This window comes from Aphelocoma coerulescens, chromosome 3 (assembly GCF_041296385.1).
Source record: "Aphelocoma coerulescens isolate FSJ_1873_10779 chromosome 3, UR_Acoe_1.0, whole genome shotgun sequence".
NCBI classification, from domain to species: domain Eukaryota; kingdom Metazoa; phylum Chordata; class Aves; order Passeriformes; family Corvidae; genus Aphelocoma; species Aphelocoma coerulescens.
Genome location: NC_091016.1, coordinates 90,507,049 through 90,525,349, shown reverse-complemented (window position 1 = coordinate 90,525,349; position 18,301 = coordinate 90,507,049). Strand labels below are relative to the sequence as shown.

Sequence of the window (18,301 nt, the reverse complement as noted above, 5' to 3'; positions counted from 1 at the left end):
TCTATGCAAGACAAAACCCACATTTTTATATGTCAAACTTTTCTAGGAATTTTACTAGGGGAAGGCAATTGCATAGCAAAACCTTTACCCAAGAGTCAGGAGAGAACCTCTACCTCACGTGGGAATTTAAAAGCTTCCTCACAATTTCTGATACTATTTTACTTCCCTGACTGTTAGATGTCTTTGTTCAGAACTGATTTCTTTCTGACTTCATAGACTGTCACATGAAACAAAGTTCAATCCACACATGTGCCACCTTTTGTCATCAGCTCTCACTGTATAGGAACCACTTCATACAAACCAAAATGAAGCAACTTCTACAATGAAGTAAGACAACTCTAACACAGCAGCTTAGACCAGGAAGTGAGGATCACCGTATCCAACTGAAATTACAGGGGAGGATTTAAAGGGAGGATATAATTATCCAAAGGCTTAGGAGATGGATCATTGCCCTTCTAAGATGGTTAAAGCCAGTGGAGACATGCTGGGTTTTTTACTAATTTTAAAGATGGAAATTGTGAATGTCTTTCTTACAGAGGGCAGGCTGTTAGCAAACCTCTTTTAAGATGCCATAGCATGCACCTTAAAAAACCTTTGAAATTCTAACAAGGACTTTTAAAAATGACTTGTTCAAATACAATTTATAAAGAACAATATACCTTGCAAATAAAGGCCTTATACAGAAAGCAGTATTTTTCCACTTTTAAAGTTTAGCTCTTCCTGTTTAATTGCTCATTAATACTAAGTCACTAAATTAAGGAATTTAAATAATTTTGAATACAGTACCTCAGCAGTTGTGAGGAATACATCCTCGTCAATATGTCTCAGTCCACATGAAATAACACCAAGGGCAACTCCTGGGAACACATAGGAATTGTTACCCTGTCCAGGATAGAGAGTTTGTCCACTTGGAAGAGTGACAGGATCAAAAGGACTTCCACTGGCAAAAATGCCACGTCCCTAAATTGTAAGAATAAAAATAAAGCAAGTTAATTGAGAGATTGCTGTTGAAATATTTCACACATCCTTTTAAATATCCACCACTGTGGAAGCTGGGTTGCATCTATTTAGCATCTCTTCTGAGAGGGTATTAGAGCTATTTGCCTGAATATGTCTCAAGAACATCAGGATGCTGATCCTGGAGATCCCTGGTGATTCTCTGTGGCTCTCTAAGTCTATCTGTACAATTCAGAAAGAGAGAAACTGAAGCCAGCAGTGATTATTCCCTTTGTGCATTCATGCCAGAAGAAGGCACACGGTATGCATCCAGAGTTGTAGAACTCTAAGTGGGCAATATTGCTATGGTAGCAACAGGTGATGCTACTGGACTTTTTTCCCAGTAGTGTCCCAATAGACACTAAGGCAACTAAATGTTGCCCTTTTGGATGGGGAGATTTCTGAGGAGCTGTGGGCAGGCAGAGCTCTCTTTTCTTCCCAATCCCCCACTTCAGGCCCTCGAGCCCATTCCACAGCTCAACAGAATGACAGAGGTGCAAGCTCTGTCCCAGGAACATCATCCCTTAGAGCAACAGCACAAATCAGTGTGGAACGTCCTCTGCCAGGACTTTGGGGGTCCCATCTTTCTAACATACTGAGTAGGGTGAGGGCACCAACTCAGGCACCTGCCAGCACCGATAAACCAGTAGAATGTTTCCCAGCAGATTTTTGGGTAATGCCAGGTAGGATTGTGGCTGGCAGGGCCCAGGCATCATGCCCAAGTTGGTGCAGGTAGGCAGTAAGAAGAGCCAGTCTGTTTGGGGGAATTAAGAGAATTTAGCTATATGTGTACAAGTTATACCATAACACTGTCCTGAGGACAAGAGATCTGGCTCTAACTTGGTTTAGATTGTAGTTCATGTGGAGTGACGCTGCACAGCTGTGTGTCCACAGCCCAAAGGCCCCTGGCTCCTGCCTCTCTGGGGAGAGAGCACCCTCCAATTTAAGCAGTGAATTCAGGTAGGGAAGAAAAGCCAGCCTTTATTTATGCTAGCACTGCTAAAGTGATAAATATCACTGTTAAATACTTCAGAGGCACTCTGTATCTATGCCTGTTTTAGAGAACTGGAAAAGGGCATTTTTAAATAAGGCCACTGTTGCTATTCAGCTCTTCAGAAGAATATTCTCTTTGGTTTGGTGTCATGCACTATAATCCTAGCCTGATTATTATACGTTTTGGTGACAGATCAAATACTTGAGTGTCTTCTGCTCTGTTTACCACATGTGGTTACCCACTACAGCCAACCCTTCATGTAGGCTGCTTCCCTGGCTCCTGCACTGGGCTGTAATTGCATCTGTGCTGTGGGGAATGGACATACTAAATTTGTCTTTTAAACACTGAGAAACTGTCATTCAAAATGCCCTGTATTTGACAAGAAATCCAAATACATCCACTGTGAAACACATACAGTCAGGTACTCATACATTTTAAATTCTAGGCTGAATTACAGGATAACGTGTTTATCAGTACTTCTATAACAAATAAGCAAGCACAGTTCCTTAATTTTCACCTATGTTTATACAATAGAAAACTTTGTAAGAAGAGTCAATTACCCCAGTTCTTAATACAGAATGATTTTAAAGATTCTGTTTCATGTATCAAAATATTTTCTCACCCTGAAGAGTATTTATGAAATCTCAAATGAAAAGCATGCCACTGTGTGCATATATTACACGAAACAGTACAGTTCAAAACAGACATAATGTTTTAATGATTGATGGTGACTGATGCTTTGGTTGTAGTAAAGATTATGAGTGTTGCCTGACACCAATAAAAGCTTTGACATGTTTTTATGAGAGTGCAAGCATGTAGTGAATTCAGTGAAATTGTCTTGATAAAATCTGAAAAATCTTTTATTTAATTTAACTCATTTTATCTATGCACAGAGACATTATTAATACTTGCTACTCCACCCTCTGTCTTTTTCCCCTTTAAAATTTAATTTCAGATTTACTTTTCATGACTTAAACTGAAAAGATGTTAATCTTTGGTTACCTCTGTGTATTTGTAGCACTGCTCAGCAGTGCATTCTGCTTTGCTGGTAGGATTGCTGAGAGCAAAAATTATAGGACGTTTGTTCAGAGCAGCCATATCCTGAAGAATTTGTGTAGTAAAAGCACCACCAATTGCAGCAACTCCTAAATAAGAAAAACACACACATAACAAATACACAAATGAAATTAGTTCAGGGCAAGACACGAATGTCACTTGTAAAAGAACAGAGCTCCTTTTACTGTCTCCCTCTCTTAAATGGAGTTCAACCTTTTTCCTACCGTGTCGTTAAAATAAAGTTTTGTATAAAAGATTTTGCAATAGTGGAACTTCAGTATTATCCCTAGCATAAGGCAGAACTTGTTTGCCCCTGTACAATCAGGTGAATTTCTCCTTTCCCTTTTCTCAAGCCCTTTGTGTGAAATAGAAATGTATCACCTTACCTGCAGCTAAGCCCAGTGCGGACCAGACAGATGCAGCTCTGGGTCCTAAAGTTTTATTTCACAGACTGCATAGTTTCTCCCAAATCCAGTGTGTCAGATTTCAGGTTTTTCTGACATGATGGTTAAAGTCTCTGCCTTCTACATCTGAGCTGAGCTGACAAATAATCCCAATTTTGAGTCTAAGCCTTCCCTGACAGCAACAATTTTTTTTAATACATCCCTTTTCATTGCACCAGAGATGCTTTTCTATTCCCCATATTGTCTACATTTATAAATGCTTTTTATAGGAATTGAATGCCACTCTTGCAGCATGAAATCCTCTAACTTAGGTTGCATTCTGATGCACTGCAGACTGGTAGCCAGTACTTAGATTTTAGACCTCAGACAATTCACAGCCAAAGAAGAGGGTGTGTGATGTTTCTGAGATGCCAAGTATACCCGTGTTTCTGACTAATCTATAAGAGCTGGGAATTCAAGGATATCCACACCTTCAGTGAAAATAAACAGATAAACAGATCTTGGAGTAAAACTAAAGATCTTTATTTTACCAGAGGCCACTCTCACCTGGCTTGGAGAGAGGGTAGCCTCCTTCCTCAGAGACCCCAGTGTCTGACACGCCATTCTGCTTTCCACAGCATCTGAGTTTCAAAAGCAGGAAAAAGAGCTGGTTTTCCCCCTCTTGGGGGACTGGAAATTGATTAAAACCCAGTCTGGGAGAGGAGAGCCTGGAACTTGGGCCCTTCTCAGATCAGTACTGTAATGTCTTGTCACTGATGCTCAAATGAGCATCCTGACAGCACCCAGTCTTAAAGGATAGCTTGGTATCTGCCTCAGGAGAGCACAAGGTCCTTGGAGGGAGGTGAAAGGGGCCCTCCCTGCCCAGAGCTGACTCGGTCATGCTTCAGGACTAATACTTCTTTAAGACACCACAGAGTATTTTCTGACTGATTCCACATGGAGCATGGTATATCTGTCACATACTACTATTTTTTGCAACTCTGAGCTCTCTGTACTTCACCTTCTATGAATGGACAAGGGTGCTTAGATGCAAAAGCTCTGATAGACCAGCTGAGCCACTCTATGTTCGATGAACAGTTGTATAAGAGCCTGTTATACACCTTAGTTTCTGGTTAAATCTTCAGTTGCCAAGTGTTTAATGACTTCTACAACTGCTTCTGGACAGCCAACAGTAAGAATGAAAACTATCTTCAGATTTAAAGTCAAAACAAAATGCTCACTGGCTATTTATTTTTTTTTTTTTTTTAATTGCAGTTTCTTAGACTGGGTCAAGTTAAATTAAGGCTTTTCCTTGAGCCATTGCAGGCAACAAAACGTGTATGAGGATTTGCTCAGACAGAGCTACATAAAACAGTGGGAGAAGGACTATCAACCTATTTTCCCATGACTCCTGATACTCCAAGGAACATAGTGAATGTCTAGTCACTCAAACCAAAAATCCCCAATATTAGTTTCTATTGCTGTTTCTGATGGAAGAGCCTTCATTATACAGAACTGATAAATGAAAGTGACCTTGAGGAAGAGTCACATAGGTTTACATGTAAAAATGATACACAGTAAAGACCCATATTTCATGACAGCAGATCTTCCCTAAGCATCCACACACCTTTATCTGGATAAATATTAATTCATTCTATTCTTCTGTCCCTCTAGCTTTTTCAGCCTTGTAGTCTACTACGTAAATTCTCTACACCACTTGGTCTCCTCTTGCAGTCACATCTTTATGTAGCACAGGAAAAAGCCACTTAATTTACCTCACTGACGATCACTGGCAAAAGCAGATGTTACTGAACAAGGACCATGTGGTCTAGGCATAGTCAAAAAAGTAGCTGTTAAAATGTAGGATACTTTTCACTGTGGCATTTCAGTTTTTATAGCACCTTATGAATGACTTTACTAGCCAGATAGATTAATCTTGAAGTCTTATTAAAAAAAACCAAAACAAGAGTACTTGCAGTTCATTCCTGAAACTGTCACTAAAATGCAATAACCAAACTACAGAGAGCTGAGCAATCTTGTTCTTGAGATCACAATCCTCTTGCTTTTACAACAGAATAAGTGTTCATAAAACGTGCATTTTGGTCTGCATAAAGGACTGCTGGCTAAGGATCTAAATGTGAGCAAAAAAAAGATGCAGATACAGCACCCTCACGTTTGCACAGCTTTACATGAGCTTAGCTCAGTTTTCTCACTCTGAGGTTATTTGTATTACACCCTCCACATTAAATCAGAAGTAATTTAGGAAGGTGGTAAGGTCCTCCATGAGTTGTTTAAACCCAATAGGATTCTTTCCCCTGTAAAATGGATGGCTCAGAATGAAAGCAGTGTTACATGCTTGGATAGTTAGCATTTGTTCAGTTGCTTAATAGAGTCCATTATGCACCCAGTGTTTTCTGAAAACACACAAAGGTAAACTCTGTTCAGAGGAACTTGATCTTGTCTTTAGACAAAGCCACATCCCCATTTTTTTTCAACAAAGAATAAGGTCATTGCTTTAAATTCAAAGAAATTACCTATTAGCACAGATGGTTTTATATCCTTAACAATATCTTCTAGATTTTTCATTTCACCATGTTCATGGGCAAAACGCTGCTTCTCAGGTGTTAATGAGGCACGCCCCTGAGTAAGGAACAACAAGAAAAATATATTTAAGTTTAATGGAACCTAATATCTTGGGATAATCAGTTTACAAAGTATCTGGTTTAACGCATCCTATTTTCATTCATTACTTTTGCATCTGTCATATCAGACAAAGTTACATTGTGTACAGCTAACATGCTTAGGATAATTTAGGACTAATCTATTTCTCTAAGCAATAGATAAATTCATTAATTGTACTTTTAAATCGAAAATAGCTGTAGAACACCATGGTATTAACATCTATTTGAGCAATTATATGAGATTTATAACTTAGCAAAGTAAAAATAGTTTTTCCTAGCTTTTTCAGCTTTGCTCTTGTCTAAAAGTATGGAGACTATATGGTGTGACTATTTAGACTATAGGGGAGCCTACATTCTTCTTCACACTCTTCATATTTAAGTCATTCATTATTAAGCATGGAATAAAAATAATTTCAACCAACAGTCTGGTGCACTGTTTTTGCATTAACAAAATTGACTCTGCTGTGAAAAAACTTTTGCCCTGATCTCTACTGGCAATTTCCATCCACTGATGCCCAACAAGGTTTCCAAATGTAATATGATGGATGCAGGAGAAAGGGCTATAGAGTATCACTGACATTGACTTGGGCTGTGGGTTTGAGCTCAGTGTAAGTAACATGGAGTGCAGGGTGAGAATGGGCCAGAACTTGTGAAAATTCTGTTAGTTGTCTAAATAAAGAGAGCTCTGTCTGTACAGAGGCATCTAAAAATTTCAGCAGAAAAGTTTAAAATGCGCACACCTCCACCTCTTGTTTTAGTCTCGTGCCTGCAGAAAACATCACTGCAAAGGCACTTTTCAAACACAAGTCTAGAAGATGATTCCAGCCCCTCAAACATCTTACAATTTCATACAGAAAGAAGCAGATTAAACAGATATGTGGGGAAGTACATGAGGAACATTGAAGGCTAAATGTAATTTTGACCAAATAGCCAGAGCAGATATGTATTGTCTCCCCAGCCACACCTTTTACAACTGATAAGATGAAAGTTTCCTTAATCCTAGCAAGTTTATTAGGACTACACTGAAGTATTCAGTGCTTGAATAGAATTCGTTCCACGATTCCACCAAAGTCTATGAATTTGAAAATTTTGGCTCAGCTTAGGCCTGCATACACCATCAGACATAAGCCACGGTGAGAAAGCTGATACTTCCTTTCGGACCCCAGTTCTGCAGGGTGGCAGCATGGGGCTGTGCCAGTCCCATCACAGAAGCTCCTCTGCTGGTCCTGGGACAGCCACTGCAAGAGCTGGTGGGCTGAAGAAGAGGCCATTTCTCATTTCCAGCTGCAAGGAAAGTGCTTCCATCCCAAGGGTGCCACAGGAAGCTGTGGGAGGCTGTTACGTGGTCGGGGCTGATTGAGCTGCTCTGCCCCACAGCATGCCAGCTTCTTTTAGCTCACGCACGATTACAGGGCATTTCCAGAGATCTCTCTTTTCTACACATTTTTATATCTGGATGGGCTTATGCAGGTCTGAAGTGTTCTCCTACAGTGATTAGCAAGGAAATACTGAGATATGGGCACTCGGTTTCCTTTGTGGATAAAATGTGAAATTGTCAGCCCTGAGGGAATGCCGCAGTATTAATAATTTTTGGCATATTTATGCCTGAATCATTCCACCATCACATATGCATTTTGCAGTCTGCCATTTCCCAGCATCCCAGCAGATGTCCCCACAGTCTGCACACACACTTTAGACCCATCTCATTTTAAAGGAGGAATTTTCCTTAACGTTTCCAAGGAAAAAATATGAAGCTTTCTTTTTAGTCAGCAAAGAAAAAGAAACCCCAACATTTATGACTTCCAGACCAAAAGCTTGTTGCTAGGATTAATTCAAAATACTATAATAAAAGGCACTTCTCATTCAAATCTGTGGGTTGGTTGGAATTAAAATGCTTGGTGGAGCCTCACTTGGAGGCAGGTTTGCTGGGGAGCCAGGAGTGGGTGCCCTGGGCCACCATCCAGTCCCAGGCTGCTTCTTTAGATGGTTCCTTAATGGCTCATCATGCTGCTTCTGAGGAGGCCAGTTTTCCATCTGACTTTAAAACCCCACCTCTAGGAGACTGCCTTGGGCTACCAAGGAAAAAGAAATCATCTCCAAGGGCTGTGACCAGCTCTCTCTTCAGGCTGTGGCAGGCTGGTAATTCTGAGCCCCTCCAGGATCTGCAGATCTGGACAGATTGCTCAGGAAAGGTGACCTTTGATTTTTTTCCACAGTACATAACAGCCAAGAGATCAGGCTAACATCTTAGTGGATAAAAATGTTGATATTCGTTAATTTTCAGTTTTAGTCAAAGCAAATAACCAAAATCCTTCATGAAGCAGATTCAGTTCTTTACACAGTTTTACACTTGACTGGTTTTCGAGGAGGTATTAAAATGCTTATTGATGAAACACCAAAGATTCAAAGTCCTGACACTGAGAATGATCTCTCATTTAATTAGCTAAAAAGGAGTACTCAAACAGTAAGGATGTGATCCACTGCAACGTTTTTCAGGCTGCTAGCTAGCAAGACTAGTGCTAGCCAGATGGGTCAGCTCAGGTAAGATTCACTTCTGCCTTATCCTAATTACTATCTGCTCTTGATTTCACTCATGACATTTTAACATTCTAAAAAAAATAATAGTCAAACAAACAAAAAACCCAATGCAAGTCAAAACCCAAACAATTTAAAATTTACTTATTTATTCAGCTTTGGTCTGAATTAGTTTGATCCCATTAGTCAGCATAGATCATGTCTCCAAGAATATATTTTTCTAGCGTATTAACTAAGAATGAAATATTAAATTATGTGGCTTAGCAAAAATAACAACAGCTATGTGCATAGAGATTTTTGCTTGGAAAATGCTTATAAAAAAAATTATATGGTATGGGATTTTTCTTTAAATGTCTATTTTAAAATAAATTGGAATCATATAATGGTTTGCGTTGGAAGGGACCTTAAAGATCATATCATTCCACGCAGCCTGCCATGGGCAGGGACACCTTCTGCTAGACCAGGCTGCTCAAAGCCCCATCCAGCCTGGCCTTGAACACTGCCAGGAATGGGGCATCCACAATTTCTCTGGGCAACCTGTTCCAACATCTCACCACCTTCACTGTAAAAAAAATTCTTCCTAATTTCTAATCTGAATTGACCCTCTTTCAATTTAAAGCTGTAATCCCTTGTCCTATCGTTCCACACCCCTGTAAAAAGTCCCTCTCCAGCTTATAGGCCCCTTTGGGTACTGGAAGGCTGATAGAACATCTCCTGGGGCCTTCTGTTCTTCAGGCTGAACAATCCCAATTCTCTCAGCCTTTCCTCAAAGGAGAGGTGTCAGAAATGTATTTTAATTGTTAATTCAGTGATCTAAAGGAGCTACATAACACCTCCCTAAACATCTCCATGATTTCAAGATCAGCCAGTTGATTTGATTACAAAACTCCAATAGTTTAGAGGCCAGTGCTTTAGACAGTATTTTTTTTTCTCCACAGACTGACAAATGCTCAAGTTCTGCTCTCCACCAAGTAGAAAGGCAGCAGCAAGGGCACAACTAGCTTTCCTCTGTGCCCTGCCAACAGGACAAGCAAGGGCTTGCAGGAAGGAAGAAACAATTCAGTTTTGTGTATCTTCCTTAAAATAAGGGGTTGCCAGGCCATTTAGTACAAGCTTCCAGATATTCATGCCCAATGCCTATAGCTGGAATAAGAAATCACAAAGCTTTTTCAGTCAGCAGAAAGAAGAGGATGGAGCCAAAATGCAGAAGTCTCAGTTCTGGATTTGCGTGGTTTGCTGTCTTGTCTCCTTCCTGACACTGGAGAGATGCAAAGTGGCTGAACCTGTCAGTGTTGATCTGCTCTAAAACATATTCCAGAAGCACAGAGCCTGTCTTCTGACATTTCCATTTCCAGCCCTGGCTTAGCCAGCCTTTGTACTGTGGCTGCTGGGAAATGAGCTGTAAAGGATCAACACAATGCAGCATAAATCAGAAATTGCTCTGGTCTGCCTGCATCTCCATAATCCTAAGATACTAACGTGGCACAGAGCTTACTGATATTTCCCTTCTTCTTCTAATAGGAAAAAGAAAAAATGTAAAATACCCCAAACTTTGAAGAGTTTGAATGAGCTCTGAGGTTCTGTGTATGAAGCTCTGAGTCTTTTAAGTAGAAACATCATCTTCAGTCACATTCAGATATGTCTTCTAAGTCCAATGTCCTGGTCTTTCAGCATTATTAAAAATTCATTCAGGCAATGAAAAGGGCTCAGAAAAACCAGCAGTTTAAAGACCTCTGCAGTACACCAAACCTCTGTACAGTCTCACTGTTTCACTGAAGGACTTCACTGCTCACCACACAGCAGAGGGATTTTTTGGAGAGATTTTTTCCAGGAGCTCCTATCAAAGGATGTTACTGAACTGTTGTTCAAGTAGCTGTATGAAGACTCCTCTAGACCAGACATCAGCTGTCTTAAGGTGTATCATGTTTTCTATTAGGTATATGTAGATGTACATAAAGATATATGTCTCTCTCCTGCACCAAGGGACACCGCCCAAATCCAAACAGAAAGTCTTTCACACTGAAATCCGCAGATAACCAAGAGATTTATGTGATACCTGTGCAGCTGTTCAGAGGAAGGCAAAGAGAGAAAAAGAGGCTACATATTCTTCTTGCTCTTACTTCCCAAATGTATTCAGCATCCCAAGAAAGAAATTTAAAAAGCACCAAAATTATTTCTTTTTATAATCTTGTATGTTTTTCTTTTCCTTTATAGAATAAGTAATTTGCCAGGGGCATTATAATAAGTTTTTGTGAATTGGGAAAAAAAACCAAAAAAAAAACCAAAAAAAAAAACCAAAACCAAGCAAAAAATAAAAACAGCCAACCAAAAAATTACTAAGAACTAATGTTCCACAAAGAAAGTCATAGTATCTTTAATGGATAATTAGGCTGCCTGAATAAACTATACAATACACTTTCACTAGAATACTGAAGGTTGAGAATATTAACACTCAAAAAGATTAATAAGCTTTAAGTCCAAAGACTCGGTGAAAATGCCAGAAATTACTTTGTAGTGGAAAAGTATTGCCTCTATCACAGTATAATTCTGTACCAAGAAACCTTTGGGTTATTTTGAACAAAAGAGAACAAAGCAGCCTGAAAGCAGATATATTAGAAGTCACCATGGTATCTGAGATGAAAAGTAATATGAACTAAATTCTTTATTAGCAAATGAATCACAAAGGTGGACTGTGTTAAATCAGCAGATGAAGTACAGAGATAAAGAAACAATAGCAGCATTCTCTGATTGTGACATTATGTATGAAAGATGCTGGCAGTCCTAAAATGTCCCTACTCCTTAATGGGTCAGAATCACTGGTATTATATTTTATTATTACAAAACACAGTCACGTGAACACCAGGACCTTTCAAATCAAGGAGCAAAAGGAAGTAACAGGACTCAGTAGTTAACAGTTCTATGAAAAAAATTGCTTGTATGTTGGAATTGAAATGAAAGCAGTTCATAGGGAGCAGTTTCAGGGAGGGTTCTGAAGTTTTTAGTGTAAGGGTCTGATCAGGTTTCAAGCAAATGTACATCACAGTTTTCACAGAAAGTTACTCTTATCGTCATATTATAACCAAATTGAGGCTCAGATAACAAACAAAAAATGACCCATCAATAAAACCCTGAGAATTTTCATAGAAAACAGCTGTAAAAACAGGAGACCAGACTGCACAGCAGACATCTATATGGGAAATTAGAAAATGGGAGGCAAACCTTACAAATACCACCAATATGCAGCCTGATGCCATGGCCTGTTTGAACTAGTTCTGTCAGGGCTGCTCCACAAACCAGGGCTGAAGAGCAGAGCAGCTCTGTGCCAGCGAGGCGAGAGAAGCAGGGCTGGAAGCTCTCCAAGAACTTCTCTTTCCATCAGCTGGGAGGCAGCTGGGAATAAGGAAGAGCACCCTGACGACTGCCCTGTCCCACATTTGAGGCAGTGCTGGCACTCATCCCGTCTCACCACCAGGGAGGCACAAATCTATTTATATCAACACTTGCCTCCATTTCACTGTGTCAACTGTGGCTTATTTAAACAAGAGCTCAGAGATCAGTACACAGATAAATTAATAAAATATTTTGAGGTTCTTAAATACTGAAGACATGAGAACCACAAAAGACATGAGAACTGTAGACCAGGGAGCAAAGCAGTCCATTAGTAAGTTGAGTATTTCCAACTGCAAATGTTTGGGTTTTGCTTGCATTTTTCCTGTGAGTTTCCTACTGCAGAGTTAGGAGTAAAACAAACAAAAAACAGCTGTGAAAAAAGAAAGTGGTTAAGAGTCATAGGAGAAGGTGATGATACACCTTCCTTTTGGGAGATGGTCTCTACATGGCTTTTTATCTGTTTCATCACAAGTAAATCCATGGTCTAAAGGTTGAGAGCTCTAGGCATGGACTACTACTGGGAGGCCCCAGAATCATGAAAGGGATGGGACAGGAGGGGCACAGAGAGCGGGCTGGGAGGGGACAGGCCAGGCTCCCTCCTAGCCAGAACTCCAGAACAGCATCAGGCACAAGAAATCACAAAATGCAAAAATAAAAAAGGTGGAGGTATGGACATGGACTCTCTGGGCAGGGGTTGACTGAAGTCCAAGGGCCTGCAGGTGACAGGCACTCCTGTGCCACCTCATTTAGGAACCAAAAATCAGAGACATGTAAGCCTTCCCAAAACCCCATACTGAAACTAATTATAAAGTGACAGTGCCTCCTGATCAGGCCCATCACCTAACACCTAAAGGTGAAGAGAGTACATTAAAATCAAACAAGGCAACTTGGGCATGCAACTGATAAATAGTTTGGTGCCAACTGTGTGAAAAAACACAACATTTTGAGGAGACAATGTCATAAGAGTTGACAGTAAAACATACAATTAAGAAAAGAAATACAATTCTGGTGTTGACTTTAAAACACAATGTTAGTAGGGCGTTTAAGTTCTGTAAAATTTATAAAGTACCATTTCCACGTAAATAAGCACACGTGGATAATAGATTAACAAGGTTAACAGGCAGGACAAAATTTATAAGCACAATTATTTCAAGAAGATAAGATCTGAGAACCAGAGCAAATCACAAATCCACAGAACAGCAGAAAACTGAGCAAATCAACCATTAATTTCAGTAGCAGAGCATGAGCAAAAGAAATTATAAACCACCCAAATTAGGTCCCCATCTCATCAGTACATCTAATGCACACAGTGTCAAAGAGTTACATGCCAACAAAGGCAACAGGTTTTGGTGGTGTCTCTTTTAGAGAAACCCTACCAATCACCCTCTTGCCTTGTCCTCACTTGTTTTCATACATTACTCACTGAGCATGAGTAATGCCACGAGCATTCAGAGACAAATTAATGTTTCCTTTTTGCAAAACTTGTACTTGATATAGGACATGATAAATGCAAGATGAAAGTGCACAGATTAATTCCCCAGACATCAGAAAACCTGATGAAGCAAACAAGGATTGTTTTGCTGGGATGTTGCATGAGTAAAATAAGGCAGAAACTGCTTTGATTGTGGCACCTTGGAGATACCCAAGGCATTGCATCTTTGCTAAAATGTAAATCATTTTCTTGGCTCAAAAAGTCCCAGCCAGTTGCAGTCAGCCATAAAAGAACTGAACAAGAACAGAAGTGTCAGAATAATTGACTGTTGATAAAAAGAAAGCTAGAAATAATTAAAAGCTAGCAGAACTGGCAGACAGTGATATATAAAAGTTAAAATTAAAACCATTATCAAATTCTTATCTAGAATGAAATTTTTTAAAAGAGTGATTATTGATAAAAATAAAAAAAATCAGTAACAGACAGTCTGGATGGGATTAAGTTCAATATTATGATATTTCATTGTGAGCTCTGAAGATTCTTTCACTTGTTAATATGAATCTGCTGACTCCACTAGGAGCAACTATATGGCACTGAAATTCTGGTATCATTCCCAAATGTCCCCCTTTCTCTTCCACCATTCTCTAAGCAAAGACTGAACTGTGCATATACCCAGCTTTGACCAAACCATGAACTTTAATCAGGGTCATATCAAATGCAAATAAGATTGCCAGGGATAATGAAATGGGGGAAGGAGGATGAAAAATGGAATCCTTTTATGGGATTATCTACAAGTTTACGTGGTTACCTCCACTATAATTAATCAGGACTACAGAAATTGTTAAACTTTTGGGATCTATTTCAGTCTTCCTCTTAGAAAGATCAATATTCTGAGGCCTTCAGCCATTAGATCTCAGTGAATATTCTTTTGCTTGTCATACAGGGGATAAGATCACACATCTAATGGACATTTAAAATACAAATCACTCGACTAGACACAAGTATTATTACTGTGCTGAACCAGAAAGATTAGAGTGCAAAACTGTCAAAAGAAACATTTCTCCATGGTGACATACTCTTTAAAATGAAGGATGACATTCATCCCTATGCAAAGGAACGACTTCTATGCACTAGAGATTATGTGGTGTACAAAAATGTAATGCTGCCTTGCAAATTACAGACAAACTTCACTGCAAGAGAAGCATGTTTGGCAGCCCAGGAACATTCCCTGTCCATCCTCAGCACAGGAGCAGCCATCCTTGGCAGACGGCGGGGGGAAGTTTCTACTAAGTCAATTTAAATATTAAAAATGCCTTATTATCTGTATCATATTCCTAGGAAGTTCCAAGAAACCTCTTGCCTATCACCCCACCTTTTCTTGGTATTGCCTTAGAAAACAAAACAAAAAAGCAATAAAAGCCTTTGCAGCCCATTACTGAAATGCTCTGATAATGGTAGATCTCATGAATATCCCAACATTATCACATTCTGCCTCTTCTCAACTAAGTGACACAAAGAACTTACCATCTTTAAAGTTCATGGACTAAGATTTGGCTACTAACACAGCTAAACATGACACTATGGAAGCTTTAAAGAAGACACAAAACATGTTCACCACACATCACCCATTTATGTAATCTGTGTGATTAACAGGAAAAACAATGGGAACACTGAGAATATGGGAATGAATTGTGGGAGACATTACCCACCAATGTGTTTATACAGGTAAATATTTATTCATCAGACAGACTGTGGTTGTGCGATAATTCAGAAATTCAAAACTAAAGATGAGTCCCAACTGATTATGTATAATCTTCGAGCACACAAGAGTGCAAAAGCAACTTCAAATAATCTTTTCATTCAACATTAAAATTTCCATTTGAACGCACTGGCATACTTAAGACAGTAAGTTTCAAAAAGTCACACAGTTTAAGTGGCAAAATTCTAATGATATTATTATGATCTGTAAAACTTCCTCACCCACCTTTGGAAAAAAAATTGTTTCAAAAGGTGAAAGCATTCTGAACAAACTTTAAAAGACCAAACTGGTATCTAAAACACTATAAATTCCCTAGAAGGAATTGCAGAACATAACTATGGACAGTATAACAAACACAGCCTCCATCACCAGCTCTTTTACCACAACATAGCAGGAAAGTTGGTCATCAGGCTTGCTTTAATGAAAACAGATGGTTCCCATGGGGGGAAAATAAAATTAACAGGAGAATGAAAACACAGCTGCACTTGAACTAAAATTAAAAAGCCACAAAGGAAAAATTCAGCAACAAAAGCCTGATAAGTGACTTCGTGGCAGCTTTTGAGGGTGGGGGAAGAAGAAAAAAGGGGGAAACTGCAGCCAGGTCGATGACAGTTCCCAGGTTATTTTTCTTTGAATAGAACTGGTTGAAATTCTAGCAGAAAGTAGATGAAAGGAGAAACAATGTTTAAATCTATAATCACACATTGCAAAATTAATGATCAAAGGCCAGCATAGAATATAAATGATGTAAAAATTAGTTTAGTTGGACAAAGTAATTGCTGAGTCTCCAGCAATTCTGTTATTTCTCATACTGCTAAAGCAACAGATCAGAATATTTCTAGTACTGAAAAGGTCTCCCTGCTTCATGCAAAACTCTTTTGATCAAGCAGGTTTTGGTGAGGCAAATTTTAAGGGACTCTTATTGAACAGGTTTCCATTGATACATGTCCTCAGTAGCAAGAAATAAGTGTCAATTTAGTTTATGCAAAATTTGATTACCTGGTGATCTATGCTCCTATCTTGGCAATTCTTACCTTTGCAATAATGCAAAGGTTTGTAATAATAGAGTTCTGATTTTACCTTGTTCCCAATAAATCTTCTCATTTTATTTCTCTTATCTCATTTCTAAGAGTTTGGAAAGTCCTTCAAGCCATGCAGCATTTTTCTGCAACCAGCTACAGCCAAGATAATTTCCTAAGTGGACCTAAATCATAGCATTCTCTCTCAGGCCAGAAAAAGGAACCAGAAGCAGCTCCATTATTTACTCGCTGTATATGCAACTTCCCAGCAGTTAAATCTCAAGCCTCTTGAGGCTTACATTGAATCTTTCTTTCGGGGGAGGGTTTTTTGTTTTATGGTTTGTTTTTTTAACTTTTTTTAACTTTTCAGAGGGGAACATTTTGCTGCAGAAGAAAGCCAAGAGAGGACTTGCAGGGCTCTAAGTCAAGGATGTGTTTCCTTATGTCCAGCCCAGGCGTTGCACTGACAGATGTCCCTCAAACACAACACAGCAGTAAGCTCCCACCCATTCTCAGGCCCCCCAGGACAGCCAGATGGGAAAACTGGTGCTGCCAGGTCTTCCAGGAACACAAGCAACAACCTGAAATATGCACCGTTGGTTCCTGCTGCTTACATCAACATCTGGCCACAAATTCAGCCCTAATCTACCTCAGACAGCTGTTATGTCTGGCGATCACAAACAGTTCACAAATACAGTCCAGGCAGGACATGAAACTCAGTGGACTGCTTTTTGGACAAAACCCAAATTAAAGCTCCACCAAGAAGAATAAGCAGAGGAAAGGAACATCGAGGCTGTGTGAGACACTGATTGGTTTTGGCACTGCTTGAGAGTGCAGAAGCTCGAAGGTGGCGAGGAAAGAATGCAGTTACTGAGTCACTAAAAATTGAGACCCTATGAAAGGAATGAGTCACTGCAGACCAAGAGCAACAACTCGGGTTCTCGGCTGACTGGCAAATTAGCAGTGAGAGGTGCAAAGAGGCTGGGACAAGAAACCAGGGAGAGAGAAGAAAGGCTGGTTAACCACCTCAGCTGAATGGACATGCAGCCGAGACCTCTTTTACTGCTTCAGGGCTGTGAAGTTCCTACACTTCTGCCCCTGTCAGTTTCCTTAATCACCAGGAGGTGATTTTAGTTCAATTGTTTAATTTGATAAGAGCAGTTTCTATGGTGAAAGAAATGGTGCAACCCAATTCCTCTTAGGCAACCTCAAGGTTTCAACAGCAACAGACAATACACAGGCCTTCAGTCAATTATGTTTGGATGTCAATCACTTCAAAATCATTAGATGAAAACCAAACAGATTGAAAATACTCATTAAACAAACAAAAAAAAGTACCAAAGGAAAAAAAAATCTGTGTCCTAGATAGTGGCAAATACCTGCATTCTCTGTTCATAATCAGGCTACTTTTGTGACTTCTGGCAAGGGATGTCCAAGATGACCTTGGTAATATTTGCCCATCTCAATGTGTAAGATCCTACTATTTTCCCTTTAACAGTAGGAGTGAAAGGTGCTGTGATGCTGTTCAATAAGCCAGCAGACACTGCCTACAGAATGCATTCTCCTGATGCAAAGCTGTGTGAACCACAAAAGACCTTTAATGTCACACAGCCAAAGAACACTGCAAAGTGTGGTACAAAGATGACCACAAATACTGCAAACTGACCAGCAAGGTGAAAAAAGCAATGGCAACTGGCCTCTCATCCATTTCCTTTAAGTAGCTCACAAACTATTAAATACATAACCACCTTTTAAAACATACCAGTTTCTTTATTCTGGCACATGGAATTAATATGTTTCTTTATTTTGGCACATTGAAGGAATGAGGTAAGGGTGACTGATGAAGTCTCTCAGCAGCTTCAAATTCTGACCAGTGTTGATAGCACTGCAGACCACAACATCTGCAACATGAGCTGTATCACTTTGCAGAGAAGCTTTTCGTTGCAATGCACCTCAGTTCTTGCAGAAGGATGACTTGTCTGCCATGTATCTATACATCTTTGTGCAAGACTGTGCTAACAAATAATAGTCACATTTAGATGGGAAATATTAAACC

The 18,301-nt window shown here is 39.6% G+C and overlaps 1 protein-coding gene across 2 annotated transcripts in view; it reads right to left on the bottom strand.

Moving 5' to 3' along the window:
• The window catches only part of ME1 (malic enzyme 1), a 159,230-nt gene that overhangs the window by 5,401 nt on the left and 135,528 nt on the right, over positions 1-18,301 (bottom strand). For both annotated transcript variants that reach the window (XM_069011234.1, XM_069011233.1), the window contains exons 10-12: positions 5,964-6,069; positions 2,993-3,135; positions 787-960 (exon numbers count right to left, since the gene is read on the bottom strand). In XM_069011234.1, the coding sequence (XP_068867335.1) occupies positions 787-960; positions 2,993-3,135; positions 5,964-6,069 (423 nt within the window). The remainder of the gene's footprint in view (positions 1-786; positions 961-2,992; positions 3,136-5,963; positions 6,070-18,301) is intronic.